Source organism: Mastacembelus armatus, chromosome 22 (genome assembly GCF_900324485.2).
Source record: "Mastacembelus armatus chromosome 22, fMasArm1.2, whole genome shotgun sequence".
NCBI classification, from domain to species: Eukaryota; Metazoa; Chordata; class Actinopteri; order Synbranchiformes; family Mastacembelidae; genus Mastacembelus; species Mastacembelus armatus.
Window position 1 is genome coordinate 6,685,424 of NC_046654.1, and position 20,246 is coordinate 6,705,669.

The 20,246-nt window shown below is 37.9% G+C and overlaps 3 protein-coding genes across 6 annotated transcripts; all 3 read left to right on the forward strand.

Annotated features, from left to right (window-relative positions):
* The first annotated feature begins 1,437 nt into the window (after nucleotides 1-1,437).
* Nucleotides 1,438-5,331, forward strand: pttg1ipa (PTTG1 interacting protein a). Of its 2 annotated transcripts, none has more exons than XM_026322927.2 (7): nucleotides 1,438-1,671; nucleotides 2,435-2,487; nucleotides 2,699-2,807; nucleotides 3,113-3,215; nucleotides 3,961-4,026; nucleotides 4,408-4,454; nucleotides 4,635-5,331. In XM_026322927.2, the coding sequence occupies exons 1-7, from the start codon at nucleotides 1,593-1,595 to the stop codon at nucleotides 4,670-4,672; spliced, it is 495 nt and encodes a 164-aa protein (XP_026178712.1). In that variant the 5' UTR covers nucleotides 1,438-1,592; the 3' UTR covers nucleotides 4,673-5,331. The 2 variants fall into 2 exon arrangements, with proteins under 2 accessions (XP_026178712.1, XP_026178654.1); XM_026322869.2 differs by having other exon boundaries at nucleotides 2,432-2,487; nucleotides 4,635-5,330.
* A 1,185-nt stretch (nucleotides 5,332-6,516) lies between these two features.
* sumo3a (small ubiquitin like modifier 3a) lies at nucleotides 6,517-10,677 on the forward strand. The gene is made up of 4 exons (XM_026306272.1): nucleotides 6,517-6,673; nucleotides 7,522-7,650; nucleotides 7,795-7,866; nucleotides 8,105-10,677. The coding sequence occupies exons 1-4, from the start codon at nucleotides 6,653-6,655 to the stop codon at nucleotides 8,165-8,167; spliced, it is 285 nt and encodes a 94-aa protein (XP_026162057.1). The 5' UTR covers nucleotides 6,517-6,652; the 3' UTR covers nucleotides 8,168-10,677.
* Nucleotides 10,678-11,954: 1,277 nt separating this feature from the next.
* Nucleotides 11,955-19,942, forward strand: LOC113129860 (thrombospondin-type laminin G domain and EAR repeat-containing protein-like). Of its 3 annotated transcripts, none has more exons than XM_026306018.2 (13): nucleotides 11,955-12,304; nucleotides 13,532-13,755; nucleotides 14,375-14,745; nucleotides 15,178-15,268; nucleotides 15,354-15,510; nucleotides 15,617-15,748; nucleotides 15,833-15,903; nucleotides 16,572-16,733; nucleotides 16,840-17,047; nucleotides 17,154-17,386; nucleotides 18,178-18,356; nucleotides 18,478-18,579; nucleotides 18,866-19,942. In XM_026306018.2, exons 1-13 carry the CDS (start codon nucleotides 12,220-12,222, stop codon nucleotides 19,017-19,019), a joined length of 2,169 nt encoding a protein of 722 aa, XP_026161803.1. In that variant the 5' UTR covers nucleotides 11,955-12,219; the 3' UTR covers nucleotides 19,020-19,942. The 3 variants fall into 3 exon arrangements, with proteins under 3 accessions (XP_026161803.1, XP_026161821.1, XP_026161813.1); XM_026306036.2 differs by having other exon boundaries at nucleotides 16,963-17,047; XM_026306028.2 differs by having other exon boundaries at nucleotides 15,623-15,748.
* Nucleotides 19,943-20,246: the final 304 nt, after the last annotated feature.

Sequence of the window (20,246 nt, forward strand, 5' to 3'; positions counted from 1 at the left end):
CATAACTGCTTTGTGTGTATGTGCTTTGGACTGAAGTCAGTGTTGTGTCAACATCACTGTGACACTGCAGGTACAGTAGATGGCACCATGCCTCATGTATAACACCTCTAGAGATCAAAAACACACTGTAAACAAAACATTTCACCATGTTCAATGCAGAACACAGAAAAATACAGCCTAATATATAACATGGTCCAATTATTGTCTGATTTGGTGTAGTTAATGCTTCTAAACTAGTTTCTATGTCAACAAGAATTTCAGTATTACACACGGCCCACTGGAATCCTGCCTATATCGTTAGAATAAACAGAACCCACGCAGAGGTTCCAGTGTAAACTTTTGGTTATTTTAGTTTTGGCAAAAATAAGAGGAAATACGAGAAAGTAACATGTATAAGCCATAATTAATGAGAAACCTGGAGCTGTCTGTTCTACTTATTCTATATCTATGGTTCTGTCCATCACTGATATTATACTGAGTAGAAAGAAGTTGCCCTGTAAATACTGAAATGTGATCAGTGTGTTTCGCTACAGAAAATAATAAGTAAGTTAAGTTTTTCCCACTGATCACAAATCAGTTCAAGGATAACTTTGTGAAAAAGGGTCCTGTTATCAGCCGCAGGCGGCCAGAGTGGGGCCCGGTCTTATCTTATGCTTATTATCATCATCCCATAGTGAAACATTGTGCTTGTTAAAGAAAAAGAGAAAGAGAGAGATATGTGTGTTGTTTTTTATTTGTAACTGGCTTTACAAAATCATGCTTTAATAAATTATTGGAAATTGTCCTCCATTTAGGATGTTTTTGTGATTCTGACACACAAAGGCCTACAAGCCTTAGTCAAAAGTAGGCTACATTTAATTACACAGTTTTGAAGTATTTGTACTTTGCTTTTGTTTTTTCATTCTATACTAATGTGTAGTACTACTATGTTCCTCTACATATTTCAAAGGGAAATACTGCATGTTTTGCTCCACCACATTGTTTTGGAGTTTTGTTTTTGATTAAAGAAATAGTTTGAGATTTTTGGAAATAAAGCCTGTAGTGATATATCAGTAGAAATCTAACTAATCTTATTAAGGAGTAAAAATACCACACTGTGAAAATACTCTGTCCTGAATTCAAAGTTGTACATGTGTATAGGCTACTTATAACAACAAAAATATAAAATGAGCCTATTACCAGCAAAATGTCCTTGAAATATAAAAAGTAAACGTAAAGATTAGTACAAAACATATAAACCTCTGAGATGTAGTAAGTATTAAACATTATTTTGAAACACTCAAATAACGTAAAATTACTTCATTAGTAACCTACTTTCTGTGTAAGTGCATTTTTAACTTAATATCTGAGGGGTTCTTATACTTGTCTACCGATTATATGCAGCCACACGCCTTCCCCTTCTGCCTTTTTGCGTAATGAATGTGCGTCACCGTTTTGCGCTTGGCTCCTTCTCTGCACGTTCATTTCTCAAATTCCAGCTGAGCCCGAGCAGCCAAACGCAGTTTTCGTTCTGCGCTCACAGCTCTCTCATATCTTCTCAGACGTAAACTTTGATCAGTAACATCTGGTATAGTCTGTGCTCCTTTCACACGATGCTGGATTTACGGATCTTACCTATTGCCCTGCTGCTTATCGTCGGGTGCGTCGCCCAGACTTCCGCACCTACAAAAGGTAGGAGTGAAAATCTGTGTCAGTGGGAATTAACAGCCAAGTAACATTTTAAAAATCAATCACATGTAACTGCGTTCTTATTTTTGTCAGGTCGTAATTAAAATGTAAATGAACAGGACATAAACAACCAACAAACTATAGCGAATTACACTTTTATTTCCTGGTTAATTTTCAGGCTTAAAATCAATTCTTTCAGGAAAAGTTATAAAATCTTAGAAAAGCTAATGAAACTATACATAAATCCAAGGTTTGTTAATTTTATTGGGCACATTCTCTTAGTTTCATATCTCTGTGTGTAGTTAAAACCTCTCAGCAGGAACAAGAAGTCTTTTTTTTTTTTAGTTCTCCCTTATCCCCCCTCGGGACATTAAACCAGCAGAAGGAGTTACAAAGGAAGCAGCCACACAAGAATGAGACTTTGCTTGTTTACACCCACTTTCAACAGAACATGACTGCACTGACACAAACTTTTGCTATTTTCACATCTGGTCTACTGATAATAATATAACTGGTGTGAAGCTTGTGTGTTTGCTGTGCTCCGTTTCCATGGAAAATGTCCCAGGATAATTAGCAGTAGTTACAGGAAGGATAAGCCCACAGGCCTCATTTAATCTGCTTCCCATACTGTTTTCTGTTAATCTCTTTTTTATGAAAGTCGCTTTCACTTTCCCTTGTGAAGTAAAATGTGTGAGAAAATCATACTGATTGTGAAACTTCCCTTTGTGGATTATTTTGGGTGTTTTTTTGTTTTTTTTTCCAGCAGCTTGCACAGAAAAGAACGGGACAAGCTGTGAGGAATGTCTGTCAAACGTGGAGGTAAGTCCTGTGAGAAAGGCTTTTGGGTGGAAAACAGTATGTGCAATTTGTGTGTGATGGAAAGTTTTTCAGGTGAGGGGAAGTGGCTCCTCCTCCACCACTGCACCTGCTAGACTGGTCTGAGGAGAAACTGATCTCATCCATTCTTCCTCTTCTCCACCATTTTCTGCTCTTTTGTGTTTACTTGTGTCAATCTGGGCATTTTTTGCAGTGTTTGTGGTGTATCACAACCAAGACATGTATATCATATCCAGTGAGGACCATCCTGCCACCACATTCAGTCTGCCCATTGAATGATGCACGCTGGGGGCTCTGCTGGAGTAAGAGAATACCCTCTTTCTCTCTCACATACTCTTACACTGAACACATATTCATGTTCATACAATCACACTTTAATACAGACATTAATTCAAACTTAAAAAAAAGGCTGGTACATGAGGGGAAGGAACATGCCAATACAGTTTAGTTGATAAAGCTAAAGGCCTTGATGTGTGGTATCCTTATCATGCATGCAAGCAATGCATTCCTTTCATCATAAGAGCTTAGAAACATTGTTTTATCATCAAGGTAAATCTATGGCTGTGGGCTCCTACATAACTGTGTGCTTCTTTATCTCTGTCTGTAGTGAACTTCCAGACATTGATAATCACCTTAGCAGTGCTAGGTGGAGTCATTATCATCGCCCTTCTGATCTGCCTATTCTGTTGCTGCAAGTGTGAGAACTTTGGGTAAGTTTTCACTGAGCTGTGGTTAATCTTATCTAACCAAACACACAGTGATGAAACAAATGTGTGTGTGTGTGTGTGTGTGTGTGTGTGTGGTGGGGGGGTGGGGGTGGGGGGTTAGGAGGTGTCATTTCTTCAGTTTTTAAAATTCTTTTTAGCTTAATCTTATCTTTTTAGGTCTTCCTTTTTAATGTAACGGTTTTGGTGCTATTGTTTATAGCAGCTGTATTTACAGTTCACAGTGAACTTCAATTATAGGAAAAGGCTCAGACATATTTTGTTGCTGAAGACTATTTACTGAAACCTACTCTTGCCTGTAATTTTCACTCAGTGTGAAGCATTAACAACATAACACAGACACAATAAAAATGAAATATGTTTGGGTCAGTTATTCTAAAATTAACCAATTTTATAAGGATAAAAAAGGCTGTGTTAGAAGGAAATAGGTTTAGGTGCATGTTTATTGTCACAGATAGTTTGAGTATGGGTTCTGTTAAGGACAGAGTAAGAAGTCAAGCGTCTTTTTCCATATTTATTCTTTTTATCTCTATCTGGTGTTAAATTCAGAAGGTGATGTGACGTAGGGGAATTTTAATCTAATTATATGACGCTAATATTCAGTGTAATTATACATTTCTGTTAACTTTGTTTGGTTATCTGAAGGTGTCTGCCCTTGAAACACACACTGTGTACTTTCCCACATGTTAACTAATCATAGCCTGACTTTGCTCTTGTGCTTTTTTGTCAGATCCAAACGGTTTGAGGCCAGGATGCAGAGACAGACCAATAAGCTGAAAACCAAACAAGAAGAAAGGTGGGTAATAATGTTCTGTTATTTTTTTTTTTGTTTAGCAGCAGCTCTCCTGTGCTGAGATGTGTTTCGAGATATGGCATTCATCACCACAAATAACCTCAAATGTAAAAGACAGATATATAAAGTAGATTAGTTTAATAGTCTTGTTTTTTTTGTGTTGTGTCTGATGATGCACAACCTGAAACAAGCTATGATGTCGGTCATCATCCAATTTTTCTTTCATACCAAAACACAAAAGCAACACCAATGAGGGAAATATGCAGACGTCATGCTGTAATCAGCCCAAACTGGTTTGTAGACATGTGACTTTTTGGGAGTGTTTAAAGGTCTGAAAAATATCATTAGTCAATGCATGGCTAAGAGAATGTTTTCTTCTTACAGGAAAGCAGAGATGAAACAGAAGCATGATGAAATCAGAAAGAAATATGGTGAGCTACTACACTTACTGAGACACTTTTACATTTTAATAGGCACATGCACATATTCACGTGGTGCAAATATATGTTTTTATGATCATTTAAAAGATAAGGTTCTGACTTTGGATGGGAACACAGCATGAATGTGTTGAGGCTTTTTCTCATTTCTGATTTTACTGTTTCACTCTTTAGGTCTAAGTGGACAAAATCCATACTCCAGATTTGCATGAGAACATCAGTGAATTCACATTTTTCCGCACTAATCTCCTGTTTTTCACTAAGCTCTGACGTCTCACATCACAGACATCAAGAGACCATCTTGTGCTTGTAAGCTTGAACATGACCTATAAACTATGAAAATAAGATAATTTAAGAAAAGTGACAGTAGTTTTATACAACCAGCATTTGGATTCATCCAGCCAATTAACAGGAATGTTGTGTTAACTCTAATTATCCGAGAGGTTGGAACCAAAGACTAGAATAGACACATGTTCTTCAGGACTAAGACTAGAGTCCAGTAACACCTGTGTGCTTATACTGTATATTAGAGTGAGATTGTACAGTAGAAAAAGAATTCAGTTTGACCTTAAGCTATATTTTATTTTGCTATATGTTCTGATTTTTTTTTTTTTTTGCTCTGAGTTGCTGCTGCATTAGAGGTGCAGTTATAACGTATAACCTATTTTTGCGTTTTTTCTCATTTCCTGATTTAAAATGACTCAATACTCATTTTAAAATACATATACATGTTGGAAGACATTTTATTGTGTTATTGCTGTATGTTTCTGATTTAGAAAACATTCATAATAATTCAGATGTACTTCATAATTACTAAAGAAATTATCATTTATTGATACTGAATATCTTTAATATCTTAAAGTTGGATTTAAGTCAGTCTAATTCTATCATTCTCTGTATATCCTACAAAACACAAAGGTCTAATAAAAGACGTTGCACTAATAATTCTTCTGGTTGCACTTGACTTTTATTGTGGTTGTGTCTGCCCTGTTTTACTATTAGCACCAAATATTTTGCTTTATATTTCGTATCTTTTTATTTAAAAAAAAATCAAAGATCGTTCATTAAAAGATTAAGAGATGTCAGTAATATTAATACTGCTATTTGGCAGGTTAGTGAGCTTCTATAGCTTTCTTAAAGCAGTTTAGTATACTTTGCTTTAAAGGCTGAAAGGGTGACATCTACTGCATGAGATGATCATACTTACTTTCCCACTCAATGTTTGATCAGAGAAACTCTGCCTTCATAATGAACCCTCAGCAAATTAAATGTTAAATGATGAACAAAGATGTACAGTTTTATTTTGGCCTAAATAATATTTTAGAATAAATCATCAAGGCTATTGGGATAATGAAAACAGAACTGAAATTCTGGCAGCTTACTGACACGATTGCAGTTTATTAACTGATATGTCAGAAATTTGAAGGGCAGTGCATTGTCTTTAGAGTTATCACTGTGGGAGGTCTAGAACTGAATCCTAAAATTTGAAAGAAACACGATTTTACTTTACTTCTGTTTTACTTTGTGACATTTTCTACCTCTCCTACACAAAACTTTTAACTATTTCTTGCTCTGCATGTTCATATCCTGTTCTCAGGCCTGCTAAAAAGGCAGAGCACATTGTTATTACCTCATGAGAGGTAACACCAGCCTTAATTACATATTAAAAAAACAATTTCCCTATAAAACCTTTTCCTGTGTATGACTGTTTTTGTTGATGCTGTTCTTATTTTGTTTTCAAAACCATAAGTTGAAATCAAATGTAATAAAATGGCCTATTAAAATGTGCTATAAATTAAGCCACTGGTTTTGAAATTCACTTGAACCTTTTTCTCTACAGGTCTGTAACTGTTACTGCATAATTCACATTCTGGCTTCGCTACTTCGTATTTTTACAAATGTATGCAAAGCTGCTTTGCCAGTGTGTGAGCATTCACAGATTTCTATATCGTATTACCTTACAGGTTCCTCAGCTCGCGTGATCGAGTATTTTGCATAGATGCGCGCTCCCGTGTCCGCGCCCCCGCGGATAGAAGTCACGTGGCCTGCTCATATCCAATCGTTTATTTGTAACAGCGGTCCAAAGCGCGTACCCGTCAGCGGAGGAGACGAGAGGACAGAAGGCGGCAGAAAGACAAATAAAGCCCAATTAGCCGATTTTTCTGAAAACAGTCACACGAAATTCAGGCGAGATGTCAGAAGAAAAGCCAAAGGTAAGAATTATGGTTCACAGACCTGTACTGGTGGTTCAGTCGAGCTCCTACCAAACCATTTCTCAGATGTGCAATCTAAAATGGCCTGGTTTGCACGTTTCTCAGAATCGGCGCAGTGTTTGTTTCGCAAATGAATGGGTGCCCGCACATCCAGATTGACATGTTTATGCGCTTACACAGAGCACCGCAGACGGAAATAGGGCGCAATTTCTGCTACGAAGCAGACTTTCGAAGATTGTGGGCCGAAATGTCTATAACACCATGATGGTTATTTGCGGATTTTTTTCTTTGTCGAAACGGGACCACGTTATGTCCGCAACGCCGCAAATGCCGCAACTGCAGCAGCTACGAAAGAGCGACAGTTGAACTGACGCATTTATATTAAAACCGTCTTAGTCGTGCCATCCGTTTTGTTTTTAACACGCTAGTACGTGGCTGGCCAGAGTACAACACAACAAAACTGCTAGCAGCACTAGCCGGCAGCTAAACTAAACATCGGTCCTGAAGGGGTGGCGTGCCCGGAGCTAATGATGCTAACGTTAGCATCGGTGACTGCCAGGCGACCAGCATTGTGCAACATGCCTACATTATTCCGCCTCATGCACGTTTGTTTCGGTGTAACTTTGTGGTGTTTTGTTACTCCTTCCCGTCTCACCGTCTTCGCACTTCGACCGTAGCTTTATTGTGAAATTAGTTTTAAAGTGGCAGGCGGTATAACGTTACATGCAACTTAACAGTTTGGTAACTTTCTGCAGTTAGCGCTGTTAACTATTGTACCTCTGACTCCACTATCGCATTAAAACTCATGAGGTTTGTTGTTAACCTTAATTTTAACTTTCTATCCGCAGGAGGGAGTGAAGACTGAGAATGATCACATCAACCTTAAGGTTGCAGGGCAAGATGGGTCCGTGGTCCAGTTCAAAATCAAAAGGCACACACCGCTCAGCAAACTAATGAAAGCATACTGTGAACGACAGGTGAGCCCAAAATGACTGCTTTTAAACGTCCTCCTCAACAGAAATATAATTATTATTGTGGATCTGCCATCTGGCTTTGCTGCCATTCCTGTACCAAAAGTTCTGCACAGATTCATATTCGTCTGTGTTGTCTCAATCCTGCAGGGTCTTTCAATAAGACAGATCAGGTTCAGGTTTGATGGCCAACCCATCAATGAGACTGATACACCTGCACAGGTAAGATTATGTTATTGCTATATTTGCTTTAAAGTTCACCGAACATCTTTTTACGTGATGGTAACATCATGGTGCTGAAGTCTGCAGTTCTCCATATTATTTAACACCAATGCGCAATTGTTCTTTCAGTTATTTGTGAAAGGTGATAAATCATTGCAGGTTAATCTTGCCATCAGTTTATTGGTTTAGTTATTGTTTACTTCTACTAATTAGATCCTCTGTCTTATGTTTTTCTCAGCTGGAGATGGAAGATGAAGACACCATAGATGTTTTCCAGCAGCAGACAGGCGGGCACTGCTAAGCCCTCCTCACCTCAGACCACACCCCAGCCATCTTCACTGTCCCTCCCCTCCCCATCGTTCCTCAGTCTATTATTATTATTATTATTATTATTATTATTATTATTACTACTACTACTACTAAGTTGGTGTATGTTATGGTTTTTTGTCAGCTGTGGGGAGGGGGTGGGGGGGGTCTCCTCAGCCATTTATGTACTATCCCAGCCAGGAATGAACTTTTGTGCGTGTCAGCGGTCTCTCTGTTGACCAATCAGGACATAATTCTCGTTCTGGCATCACAGGCTGTGATTGGACCAACAGCACATCACAGCTGCTCCTGGTTTGTCAGTGCTTCTTGTTCACTATCCAGTGAAAACTTAGTATCCAGTAGTTTGTCACAGTTGTCATCCATCAGGGTTGAATGTGAGGCTCTTTAAATTTTTGTCCAGGGGTCACAGTCAGTGGGCATAAAAATGTTTTGAAGTGAAATCACTAGCTGAACTTAATACACACCCGCCTTCCATTTCACTTTGCTTTCTTGTGTGATTTTGTCTGAATGATGACTCCTGCTTGTCTGTCAAAAATGTATTTTAATTCTCTTTGCATTTTAGGTGCTTTTGCTAAAGAGTTCTGCAATTTCTTTTTTTTTTTTTTTTTTTTTTTCCTTGTACAGAAGTATCAGAGCGGATGTTAGATAAATGTTGTTGGGTTTGGACCAATACTCCAAAGACCGAACTTCTGTTTCATATTTGATGTACTTGGATTATTCTAAAAGCTAACTGCAAGGTCAAAATGGTGATATTTTAAGGGAGTTTGTATTTCATTAATGTTATTTGCTTCCTCTTTGACAACTACTAATTGAGAGAGATTCTTTGTGGGTGTCTGTACAGACTATAATACAGTCAAATCCCTGTGCATAGGAGGAGGAAATCTAATTTACCCCATTGAGGTGCATCCTCAACTGGAGTTGGTCAGGGTCTGGCTATGTAAGGATAGTCTCTCAATGTGGAATACATAACTTTGTGTTTTCTTTCAACCTGTTTTCCAATGAAGCGGGTCAGTGACCAGTCCCTATGGTATTCTTACAAGCTGTTTTTTTTTTTTTTTTTTTCTTTTTTTTTTGTGGATGCATAATTGGAAAGTTGCTCTTCAGTGCTGTATGGTCAGCTGGCTCATTTGTAATGTGAATGTAGACTGATGGGGCAACTGATTCTGATTTTAAGAGGAACAGGTTCCAGTTTAAGCTAGGATATTCAACAAAAGTCAGTATGTTATGCATTTTGAAGACACGTCACTGCTCTGTCAGTAGTAGAAATATTGGTTTCTGGTTTGTATGAGGCAATACTTGCAGGTTATTTGTTTGAAACATCTTTAATTGCAGTGTTGCGAACAGTGACTTCATTTGAATTGAGTGTCTCCAATATTTTACAGTTAAGAGAAGGATGCATGCAGTTTGTTGCATATCGCGAGGGCACAGAGGTCAACCGGTCGAGTTTGGGAGACAAGTGTTCTGTACCCACAGGGCCCCATTCTTCATCTAAGAATTTGAACAAATTTGAGCCAATTAGTCTTTGATCTCAAAACACACAAAAGTGCATGCTTTCTCAGAATGAGTTGAATCACAACAATCATTTAAGCTGACCTATTTTAGTTTATTTTCAGATAAATCTGCACATTCCTTCAAGCACCAGTTGATCAGTATTGCAATAATTGACGAGATTATAAACTAAGTAGTCCTACATGCTAAACAGCACAACAAAACGAGGCCAGTGCAATTTGGAAAATCAGTTTTGTTTGCTGTGTGAACCAGAGAAAATAATTTTTGAGTTTGGTAAACCATTGTTATGTGGACTTTTGCAGTACGGAGGAAATTCCTGTCTTGGTGTATTTATAATTAGGCAATATGGGCTGCAGTTATAATTGGCCTTGTGAGTCTACGTTTTAGTCTCCCTGCTTCCATAGCCCCTTAAATGTAGTTTTCCCTAGCCACATTAGAACGATTATGTCCTTTTTAAAGTAAGCTGTTTTGTTTTTTTTTGGTATGTATGCTATATAGTTAAGATGGAAGTCAATGCCAATATTTTTGAATGACTATGACAGAAAAATGGTTAAAAGCTTCACTGTACTAGCCTGTGCTGTTTGTATTCACTCTCCTGTTTGCTTTGACCCCAGTGAATAGAAATTTTATGAGGACTGAACTCTCATCCTTCCCTCAGTCATTAACAACAAGCATATTTCAATTTGTTTGTGGTACAGACTGTAAATCTGTGACACTACATTTGTAGACATGCTTCTGCACAAGCCAGTCACAAGTCATGATGGTAGCTTTCCTCTCTAACGAAATAAGAGCACAGTTATCAAGACAAACAAATCCGCTGGACAAAGCTCCCTTAAGTTGGCTAATATATTACCTAAACTGTAATGTATGAAGAATGGGGCCCAGGTCTTGTCATGTTATTTGTTTCTCTACTGATTTGTACATTATTTGTGGTCTTTTACTACTGTATACAATAAATATAGTTTGGTACTCAGATTTGCTGTTGGAAGCTTCTTTTTCTGTATTTGTATTTTCCAAAATGGTTGACTGTTTAAAAAAAATATTTAACTTGTCTTATTTGCTTAAATATACAACATCAACAAATGCTACAACAATTTAAACCTTAACATAGCTTGCAATGCTTCAATCCCTGTGAAAGCTCTGCCTTTAAAAAACTATATATAACCACAGATAAAAGCATCACAAGAAAATCGACAGCTAGGTGGTGTCACTGAGCCGTTGTTGGTTTTGGTTTAATGAAATAACTTTTAAAACTGTCTCCATAGCCCCTAATAAGCAAGCAACAGACTGCAGATTCAATCCAAATGAAACACTGATATGAAAATAATGTGAAACAAAATTGAAAGCATATAAAACTACTCTTTGGCTGCTACAGTGTTAAATAGTATTAAATCAAGTCTGATAATGGCTTCAAACTGTGGCTGAACTTCCAGGATGTCCTGTATCATCGGGGGCCTGATTTAGAACCTTAGATCTAATCTTATCTGATAAACAGAATAAATAGTTGTATTCAGTACAGCTGGAACAGTGATAAGAACAAGTACAAAGGCTGATGAGTCAAACTAGGAATAAGGAAAGTCATGTACATGAGTGGACAATCTAAAACTTCTCTGCACCTAAACAGTTCTGAAACCACTTATTACAGCACGATGCAGGACAATGAGAGCTGGGTAAAGCTGGTATCTTATTTTCTGATCTAGGTGTAGTCTGATCTTAATGTGGGTGCATTTGCCTTGTAAATGTGCTGGTCGGTGGATGACACGATTGCAAGAGATCTGAAACAAGCTCAGATACCACAGCCTCTAAAAACAATCTGATAATTTGATGAGTGCCTAGTAACAAATTAATCAAAGCCAAATGTACTATCATATTATTACTATACTATAAAACCAAAGCCCTCTTAGTACTTTGTCTATTGCAGGGTAAAAGTTTCACCTAAGTCAAAAGTCACATATGTTCTGTTGTTGGTGTTGAACTAAAAAAAGAAATGTTCTCTGGTAAGGCTCTTTTCATGTACTGACAGACATTTTCTGTACAATAACATTAAAATATTTAGCCTCTCTGCTTGTCTGTCAGTCAGTCTGTCTGATACACACACAAACACACACACTGGAAGAACTAGCCCTCTGGCAGGTCTGTGTCATCAGAGGCAGTTGAGGGAGGATGAGTGACTGGCTGTTCACTGATTTGCATGACTCTGGTGTTTAAAAGGGGCTGCAGGTGCAGGATTCTCCACACAGATGAATGGACTTCTCTCTTAGCACAGATGCTCTACTTCTATTATTTATGTAAATGTGAACCTTAGGTAACTAGTGTAATGTAATTTCTTTTCAACAGATTTTCCTGATTTGACTGCATACTTTTTTTTTTGGAATTGAAACATCTGAAAATGCTCACTTGGATTGATATGAGGACTACAGAGTGGCCTTGTGTGCATCGTCACTTAAGATAGAGGCGAAGGGAGCAATATGGAAACATTCGCACCAGCTGGCAACTAAACCAAACAGGCTTTTTGCAATGTCACTGCTGATATTTGTGCTACTCCTTCTCCTGGGGTTAAGGGTCACTGACACCACCACGGAGACATGGAGACACTGTACAGGTATTGTGCCTTTTTATTCTAGTTTACCTCTCCCAAACGCATCTTTACTCCCCATCCCCTCACTTCATCAAATGTTATATTCCGTTAATGATTATTCAGGGGATGGTTTATAGTTTCATCTAAAAACCTGGGAAACCCCTCCAGCTAAAATTCTTCTGGATAATTCCAACTGTCTGCGTCTGGTTACAGCACAGTGGGAGGGCTTGTGTGTGCAGTATTGCGTGCAATATTAAGTTAAATTAACATCCACAAGCAAGTACAGACATTGAATGTGGTTAAGATTCCACAACAATTCTATACACATGAGAATATCAGGACGAACAGGGTGCATGTTTACATGATGTCTCATCAATTTGGCAGTAATTGTTCTTCATTATTCTTACTTTCCAAATAGCGTCTTTCTTAATAACAACCCCTCCTATGAATTCCTATAGCTCCAGCACCACCCAAGGCTATTTCTCACACAAATTAACTGATTTATTAGTTTATAGCAGTTGTTCCCAACCCTTTTAACTTGTGCCTGCTTAAAACAAGCTACTGTATTTTTGTCCTCTTGAGTTATGAGCAATGGTGGAAGAAGTGTTCAGATCCTTTACCCAAGTAAAAGTATTTGAGCTTTTTTATTTTGGAATTATTGGTTAGTTTGTTAATTAATCAATTGTTTTTTTTTGTTGTTGTAAAAAAAAAATCAGTAAATTGTGAGAACTGCCAAACGCAAGTGAACCTTTTGAATAACCTTTTATCCAGCTAACAGCCCAAACTTCAAACTAATTAAAAGTGAATAAAAATTATTAAAATAATAATTGTCAACTATCATATTATAAGAGCTTGAATCATAGTATGCTTGGCATATCTGCATGAAAAATTGTTCTAAAAATGATCAGATAATTCTAGTAAAGTAAATATACATTTCTCTCTGTAATGGAACAAGTAAAATATTAAGCAGCATGAACAAATACTCAGTGTCCAAATATCTCTAAATAAGTAGTGTTAATTGTAGATAAGTCTGAAAACTAAACATAATTTAATGTATAAAATAATACCTTTTCTTCTTTGCTATTTCATTAATCATTACCCCTCAGATTTATTCTGTGAACTCTCTACGGAGGGTTCCGACCTTTAGGTTAGGAACCAAATATTTGTAGATAAAAAGACTTATGTAGTAAAACAGCCTTCCAGGCTTCAGAAACAATCTTCCTGACTTGTTTATTTACTTATTGTTTGCAGAATTGCTCCCTCTGGATCTTCTGTCTTTTGTTCTCGAGAGGGACACCTCCAAACTCGTACCAGGGGTTCACATGAGGCAGGCTGCAGGGGTGAGAGGGGTTCATTTCTCCAGCCCTCATACCGCCATGAGCTTTCCCTCCTCCCACCTGCTGGTGAACTGCAACCTCTTTCCTAAAGAATTCTCGCTTGTTGTGACTCTAAAAATCCCTCGCACTGCACTCAAGGTAAGCAAACCTAGCTAACAAACACCTGGAACACAGAAAACAAGTGGAGGGAGTATTCACGTCCTGGACTTAAGTAAAAGTATCTGTACAGTGTGAAAAGGTTCTGATATGAGGAAAAGCCCCATGTTTGAATGTTGCTTAAGTAAAGATACAAAAATAATATCAGATAAATTTAAATAAGACATCAAAAGTATAAGTGCTCAGTATGCAGCAGGATTGATCTTGCCTTTGTATATTGATATATATACTAAAATTATTGGTAATTGTTTGGTGGAGGTGAAGCAAATTTACATGTTCATATATTTTCCCAGTAACTAAAGTTGTCAAATACATGGAGGAATAAACTCATGAATGAAATATAAGTTACAATTTATTAAAGTACAAAGACTGTGCCCATTCTCTGCGTATCTGATGATCATTGTTTAGTTTGTAAAAAGAAAGGAAAATTATTATTAGTAGTAGTATTAATAAAAAAGGGGCATATTTGAAATATTGATTCTGTTGATTTACTAATTGATATGCTCTAAGTGTAAATTCTGTACTTATGTGCAGTTTTTTAGTTTTTTTCTTTCCGCTCCTGCCATATACAAAATGAAAGTTTTTCCTGTCTGCTTTACAGAGAAATGAATACATCTTCTCCTTGATGGAGCCAAAAAAAGAAGAAAAACGAGCAGTGCAGGAAAAGGAAGAGGAGAATGTTCAAGGAAACATGTTGAAAAGTAGTAAGCAGAGGAATATTAGTGGAGAAGGACAAGATGGAGAGAAGAAGGAAAGACAAGTGCAGAGTAATGAGGAACGTGGACGGATCATTCTTGGATTGAGGATCTCAAAAAAACGTCTGCACTTTCTTTTTAAAGGTCATCGAGGGGCGGTTGAGCACTGGGTGTTTCGAAACACCAGACTGGCTGATAACCAGTGGCACACTGTGGTTTTAACCATTAGCAGCCAACATGCGAGGCTAACAGTAGACTGTGCACCACCACTGGAAATGTAAGTTCATTTAGTTTTTGTTCCTCTTGACTGCTTGCTTCTGTTTTCTACTCACTGGGTGGGTACGCTATCTGTCTCATACCATCCTTTTTTACTGTTCCCTCCAAATTTCCTTGAGGGATTGTGGATACTTCACCACAATACAATGGCACTGTGCCAAATCTGCTTACACCCTGCAGTCATGTCATAGTGGCCTGACAGTATGTGATAGATGGTTTGTAGTGGAAACTCCCTCTGGCTTATGGAAAGGAAGAATATCAGCAGCCATACAGTCCTTATAAATGTAATACAATTCCTGTCTCGTATTTTCCTGTCAGAGTCCAAAACAGAAGTTGCAGGTGATACTTTAATTACACAGGCCTCATGATCATTTACAGAAGAAAAAAAAAACTTCAGCTATTAGAAATAATTATATCTTTTCATGGCAAACAGTGTTCCCTCCAGGCCTTTCCCCTCAAACCTCAACATTCAGGGATCCAGATTCCACATTGGCAGTCGGGGGAGATGGAAAGGCTTGTTTTCAGTAAGACTTACATTTCCTCATTACAAACCTACTAAATGACACAGTAACTGACTGATAATGAATCTCACCTGCTGCCCATGTAAAGGGTCTGCTGCGACAGCTGGTTTTGGTGCCAGGTTCCGATGCCACCCTTCAGATCTGCCCGTCTTCCGATCCCCAGTTAGCAGCTCTGTCAGTACCACCACTTCTTTTAGACCTGCCTGTCATAGGGAAGGAGGAGGATAGTCATCTGACACCATATGGTAACAGAAACATTTAACAATTCAAAATTGATTTGCTGTTTTTGTGTCTCTCTGCTTTCCTGCCTCTTTAATTGTCTGCTTGGGTGCTTTGATCATGTACTGTCAGAAACAGAGGAGCGGGTGTCAGTAGGTTTGGAGCGATCATGCTCAGAGATGCATCAAGGTCAGCTGTGGTTCAATCCCCTTAGGAAAGTCCTCTACCTCTGTGACGGTACAGTGTGGATCACTGTGCTGCAGGGTAGGAATCCAGCATCATCCGCACATGAGCATGTTTCTTTACATCTAAGCTTGGAAACTGACAAAATTCTCACAATCTACTCAGATCAGAAACGTCTGGACTATGTGTTGGAACATCAAGTCCTCACCACCAGCTCAGAGACACATGATGTTGAGGTATTTATGCACAGAATATATGTTTTTTTTGTGTGTGTTTTCTGTTTTTCACTACCAGGGGTTCCAAACTCAGGGGTTGTGACCCCTACAAGTGATCAGAAGATAAATCTATCTGGTCAGAAGATTATTGTAATAGTATAAATAAGAAAAATTAAGCTTAATTAGATTTTTTTTTTTTCTTGTGAAATACTTACCAAATAATTTTAGCTCTGTAGGCCTCTAAAAAAAATTTCAGAGGAAACAGCATGTGAGGGGAAAATCCCACTTCACAACTCACAACTCATAGACATGTGATAAGGGGTCACATCAGAAATTTCTTTGTATTTATGGGCAAAAATGGTTGGAAACTATTGTTGTAGACACTTTTATTTAGTAGTTACGTTTTTGCTTCTCTGTTTTCAATTTGATGGCAGCTCTTTGAGTACAAGCACTTTTACTGTGCTTACACGTTTAAAAGGCACACACACTCAGTATTAGAAGTGATCCAGCTCTGGTTTCTGTATGGTTTAAATGCTCTTATTGGAAGTTTCTCTGGACAAATGGGGCTGGAATGTGAGTGTGATGTGGTTGTGCTTAGCTGTAATTAATTAAGAGCAATTATTTCTACTGTGCAATATATTCGCTAAGGTTAAGATTACTTTTTTCTGTTTTTACCATTCAATCTTTAGGTGTTCCAGGTGCCGGGTGTGGGTCTAATGGCTGCTATGGCTCACCGCTCCCCAACCTCTGGTTCTGCTTTGTATCTGTGGACCCACACAGGTTTCCAGCTCTACCAGAATATCACCACTCAAACAGCCCTGGCTTGGAGACACTTCAGCATGGGAAAGAAAGTATGACATGTAAAAAAAAAATGTAAAAAAAAAAAAAAAGTTCAGAGAGATCACATTTTATTTATAAACTATAAACATATTATTATTCTTTGTTGTTTTGATTTAGCTATTTCTAGTGGTGTCAAACTCTGGGGGAAGGCCAGACAAGCACACTGACAAAGAATCTGAGACAGACTTTTCTGTGATTTACAAGTGGAACAAGAGAAGAAAACAATTTGTGCATTTCCAGACTCTTCAGACCCACTGTGCACGGGACTGGGAGGCCTTTAACATCAATCGACAAACCTATCTTGCTGTGGCCAATCATAGACTAGGTAAAAACAAAATATCCTTTAATAACTACCTATGAACTTCCAGAATTCCTGTGTTAAATCTGTATATAATACTAAGAGGACCTGCATTTTCTCTTTTGTCTTTCAGGTAATAATAATCACACTATAGACAGTGTGATATACAAGTGGAACAGGTTAACACAGTCTTTTGAGGTTCACCAAATGCTGCCGACCTCAGGGGCCTACGACTGGGAGTTCTTCACAGTCGGACCGTACCATTTCTTGGTGGTCGCAAATGCTTTTGATGGTGTGACCACTTCTGTAGACTCTGTCATCTACGTTTGGATCAATGGAAGCTTCCAGGTGTTCCAAACCATTAAGGTATGTAGTAAACATAAACAGCGAAGCAAATAGTGTAAATTGCCTTAAAAATTGCCTGAAATGATTAAAAAGAATTTAGAATTTAATTGATTTAAAAAAGAGTTTGGTACCCACCACGATACTGGGCAAATCTGAAACATGTCTGAATGTGGTTGGAAATTTGGCCTAGCAGCACTCTGTTGTAGCTTTTTACTGTGTGATTTCCATACTGTTTATCTTCTCAGTGACTTGATTTCCTCTGATAAGATCTGTATCTTAAAGATAATGATGTAAAACCATCTTGTATCTACATACAGAAAGAAGGAAGAACAAATGGGGAGAGATAAAAAAAGGTTATGAAAGAGATGGGAGAGCAAGGAACGGGTGTGCCCATGTATTTAAGATAGGGCCAAAAATAGAACGTGTGGTTTGCTATCATTTACTTGAATGAATGCAGTGCTTTGACATGTAACTGATAGTGAATAATATATTTGAGTCTAGCCACATTAGAGGAGAAGGTGTTGACACGTTGATAGCAACATGAGAAGCCACAAGGAAATGTGTGATTTAGGGAAACTCCACAGCTGAATGCAAGGGATCACAAGCCCACTGCAGGCAAGTGGGAATCAATCACCTGAAATTGTATAGAAAAAAGAGAGAAAGTATAATTTTGGCACCTTTTCAGTTCCCTTAGTGCTGTGGTGTCTGGCTGTAGAGTTTTATATTTTTATGCTTTTAGTTAGTTGCTTACCACACACATCTCACTGTTATGACACTGCTCACAGAATAATTTCCCCTCACTGTCAATCTAGACGTTCTGTGCTACAGACTGGGAAATGTTTAGGATTGGAAGCAGAGTCTTCTTGGTTGTTGCCAATGGACACAGATTCCAAGGTAACGGACCCAGTCGATATGCCATCAACTCTACAATCTACGAACTGGACATGAATGGGCAGCTGTTCGTTCGCTTCCAGGATATTATCACTTACAGGTACAGATGCACACCAGATAAAATATGCCAGACACGTAATTGCAACACTTCTTGTGTAATAACGCAGTTTGTTCATGTTTGACCCCCCACGTCATCACCACATATTTTTCTGTCTCTTCAGTGCAGTGGACTGGGAGTTCTTCAGCCTCGGGGAGGAATATTTTCTGGTAGTTGCTAACTCCTTTAACGGAGAATCCTACTCACTCAACAGCATTCTCTACAGGTACTCAACTTGTCAACACTACTGCCATTGTGAAATAATACATCCGTTTTAATTCACACTCTGACTAGTGCTAAAATCATGTCATATACTATAGGTGACATACACCTATACTGTTGTCATATAGAAACATTTTCTTTCTGTGAGCCAGACTAGTGAAAGTACACATGAACTTTGATGTGAGGATTCATTAGGAACTAGGAAAAGGCCTATAGAAAATTTAGAAGCCATTGTTAAAAATATACAAATATTCCTTTGGTTTAATTTCTTTTTTTCTGTTTGTCTTTAGGTGGCAGGGATATGAAGGCTTTGTTCCTGTTCACTGGCTTCCAACGATTGGGTGCAGTGACTGGGAATTTTTTAGTTCTAAGGGAGAATCATATCTGATCTACTCTAGTGCCAAAGTACCTCTCTCCAAAGTTTTCAAACTAAAAACCTACTAAGAAGAAAAGAGCGTGCATGTGGCTTTGTGTATTGTATTTGAGTGCAGGTAGATGGCGCTCTCCTTTTGTGAGAAAAAGTTTGCAATAATGTTTGAATGAGTGTCTATAAGTAAATAGACCTTTAAAATACTGTGCATATTTGCAACTTACATACAAACAGGGCTAGAGGTTCCATTAGGGACGTTATGTCCTTACCGTTGTGTTTAATTTGGGAGCTTTAACAACCTGCGGTATTTACGTTCTACTATTTCAGTGAAATTGCACATGATGGGTTTTGAAGAATTATACTCATATTTCTATTAAATCAAAATGCAATATGCTAAAGGATTTAGAATTTCTCTGCAATAATTATATCCTTTCAGCCTGAAGTTTTTGAATCTGCCTCATGTAGCAAAACAAAATTCACAGTGAATATTAGAGAGAATAACAGTTAAATGAATTAATAAAATAAGAAAAAGTAAAATAATCATAAAACATAATATACTATACTTAAGTTTTCTAGTAGTTTGACATGGGGGAAATTTGGTTTAAAGACCAGCCCTGCATACAGTACTGTCCCTACAGTACTACAGTACAGCTCTGTCAGAGTAGTTTAATTATTGATGTACCTCATTTTAGCATAAAAAAAACATGCACACAAGATTTTTCTGCTGCCTGTATGTGTATCTATTGTGTACATTGCGTGCCTTTCTGCAAAGACTTTTTATATTGAAATAATTTAACATTTTATTAACTGGAATGTAAGTTCTCGGTTGGACTGATTTTCCCTCTGACTACATGAATTATATATATATATAAACAGTGAGTGTAAATTATTGAAATTATAATAAACCACTTTTAATATGTTGATATGCAGGGCAAGTTGTTTATGCACTGACTAACCTTCAGCTATGTTAAGTTAGAGCATGTTGGCTGTTAACAAAGGACGCAAACATGTCCTGCAGCGTTAAACGTACACAGATTTTTATTCCAAGTTAATTTGTGGTGAATTGGATACCTGTGAGGTTTTTGATTAGTCTGCACACTGTATGCACATGGCCCTGGGCACATAACTGCCACCCTTCATAAAAACCGACAGCCATAAAACATGTTTGGCGCTACTTGACTACATGCCCCATGATCCTTTTGTGACCTCTAAGGGTAGGATTGTGGGAAATTCTTGTGGCTTTGAGAAGAACTGTGGCAGTTTTTTTTAAGGTTGAATCTTAACGTGACAGCACAGCTCTG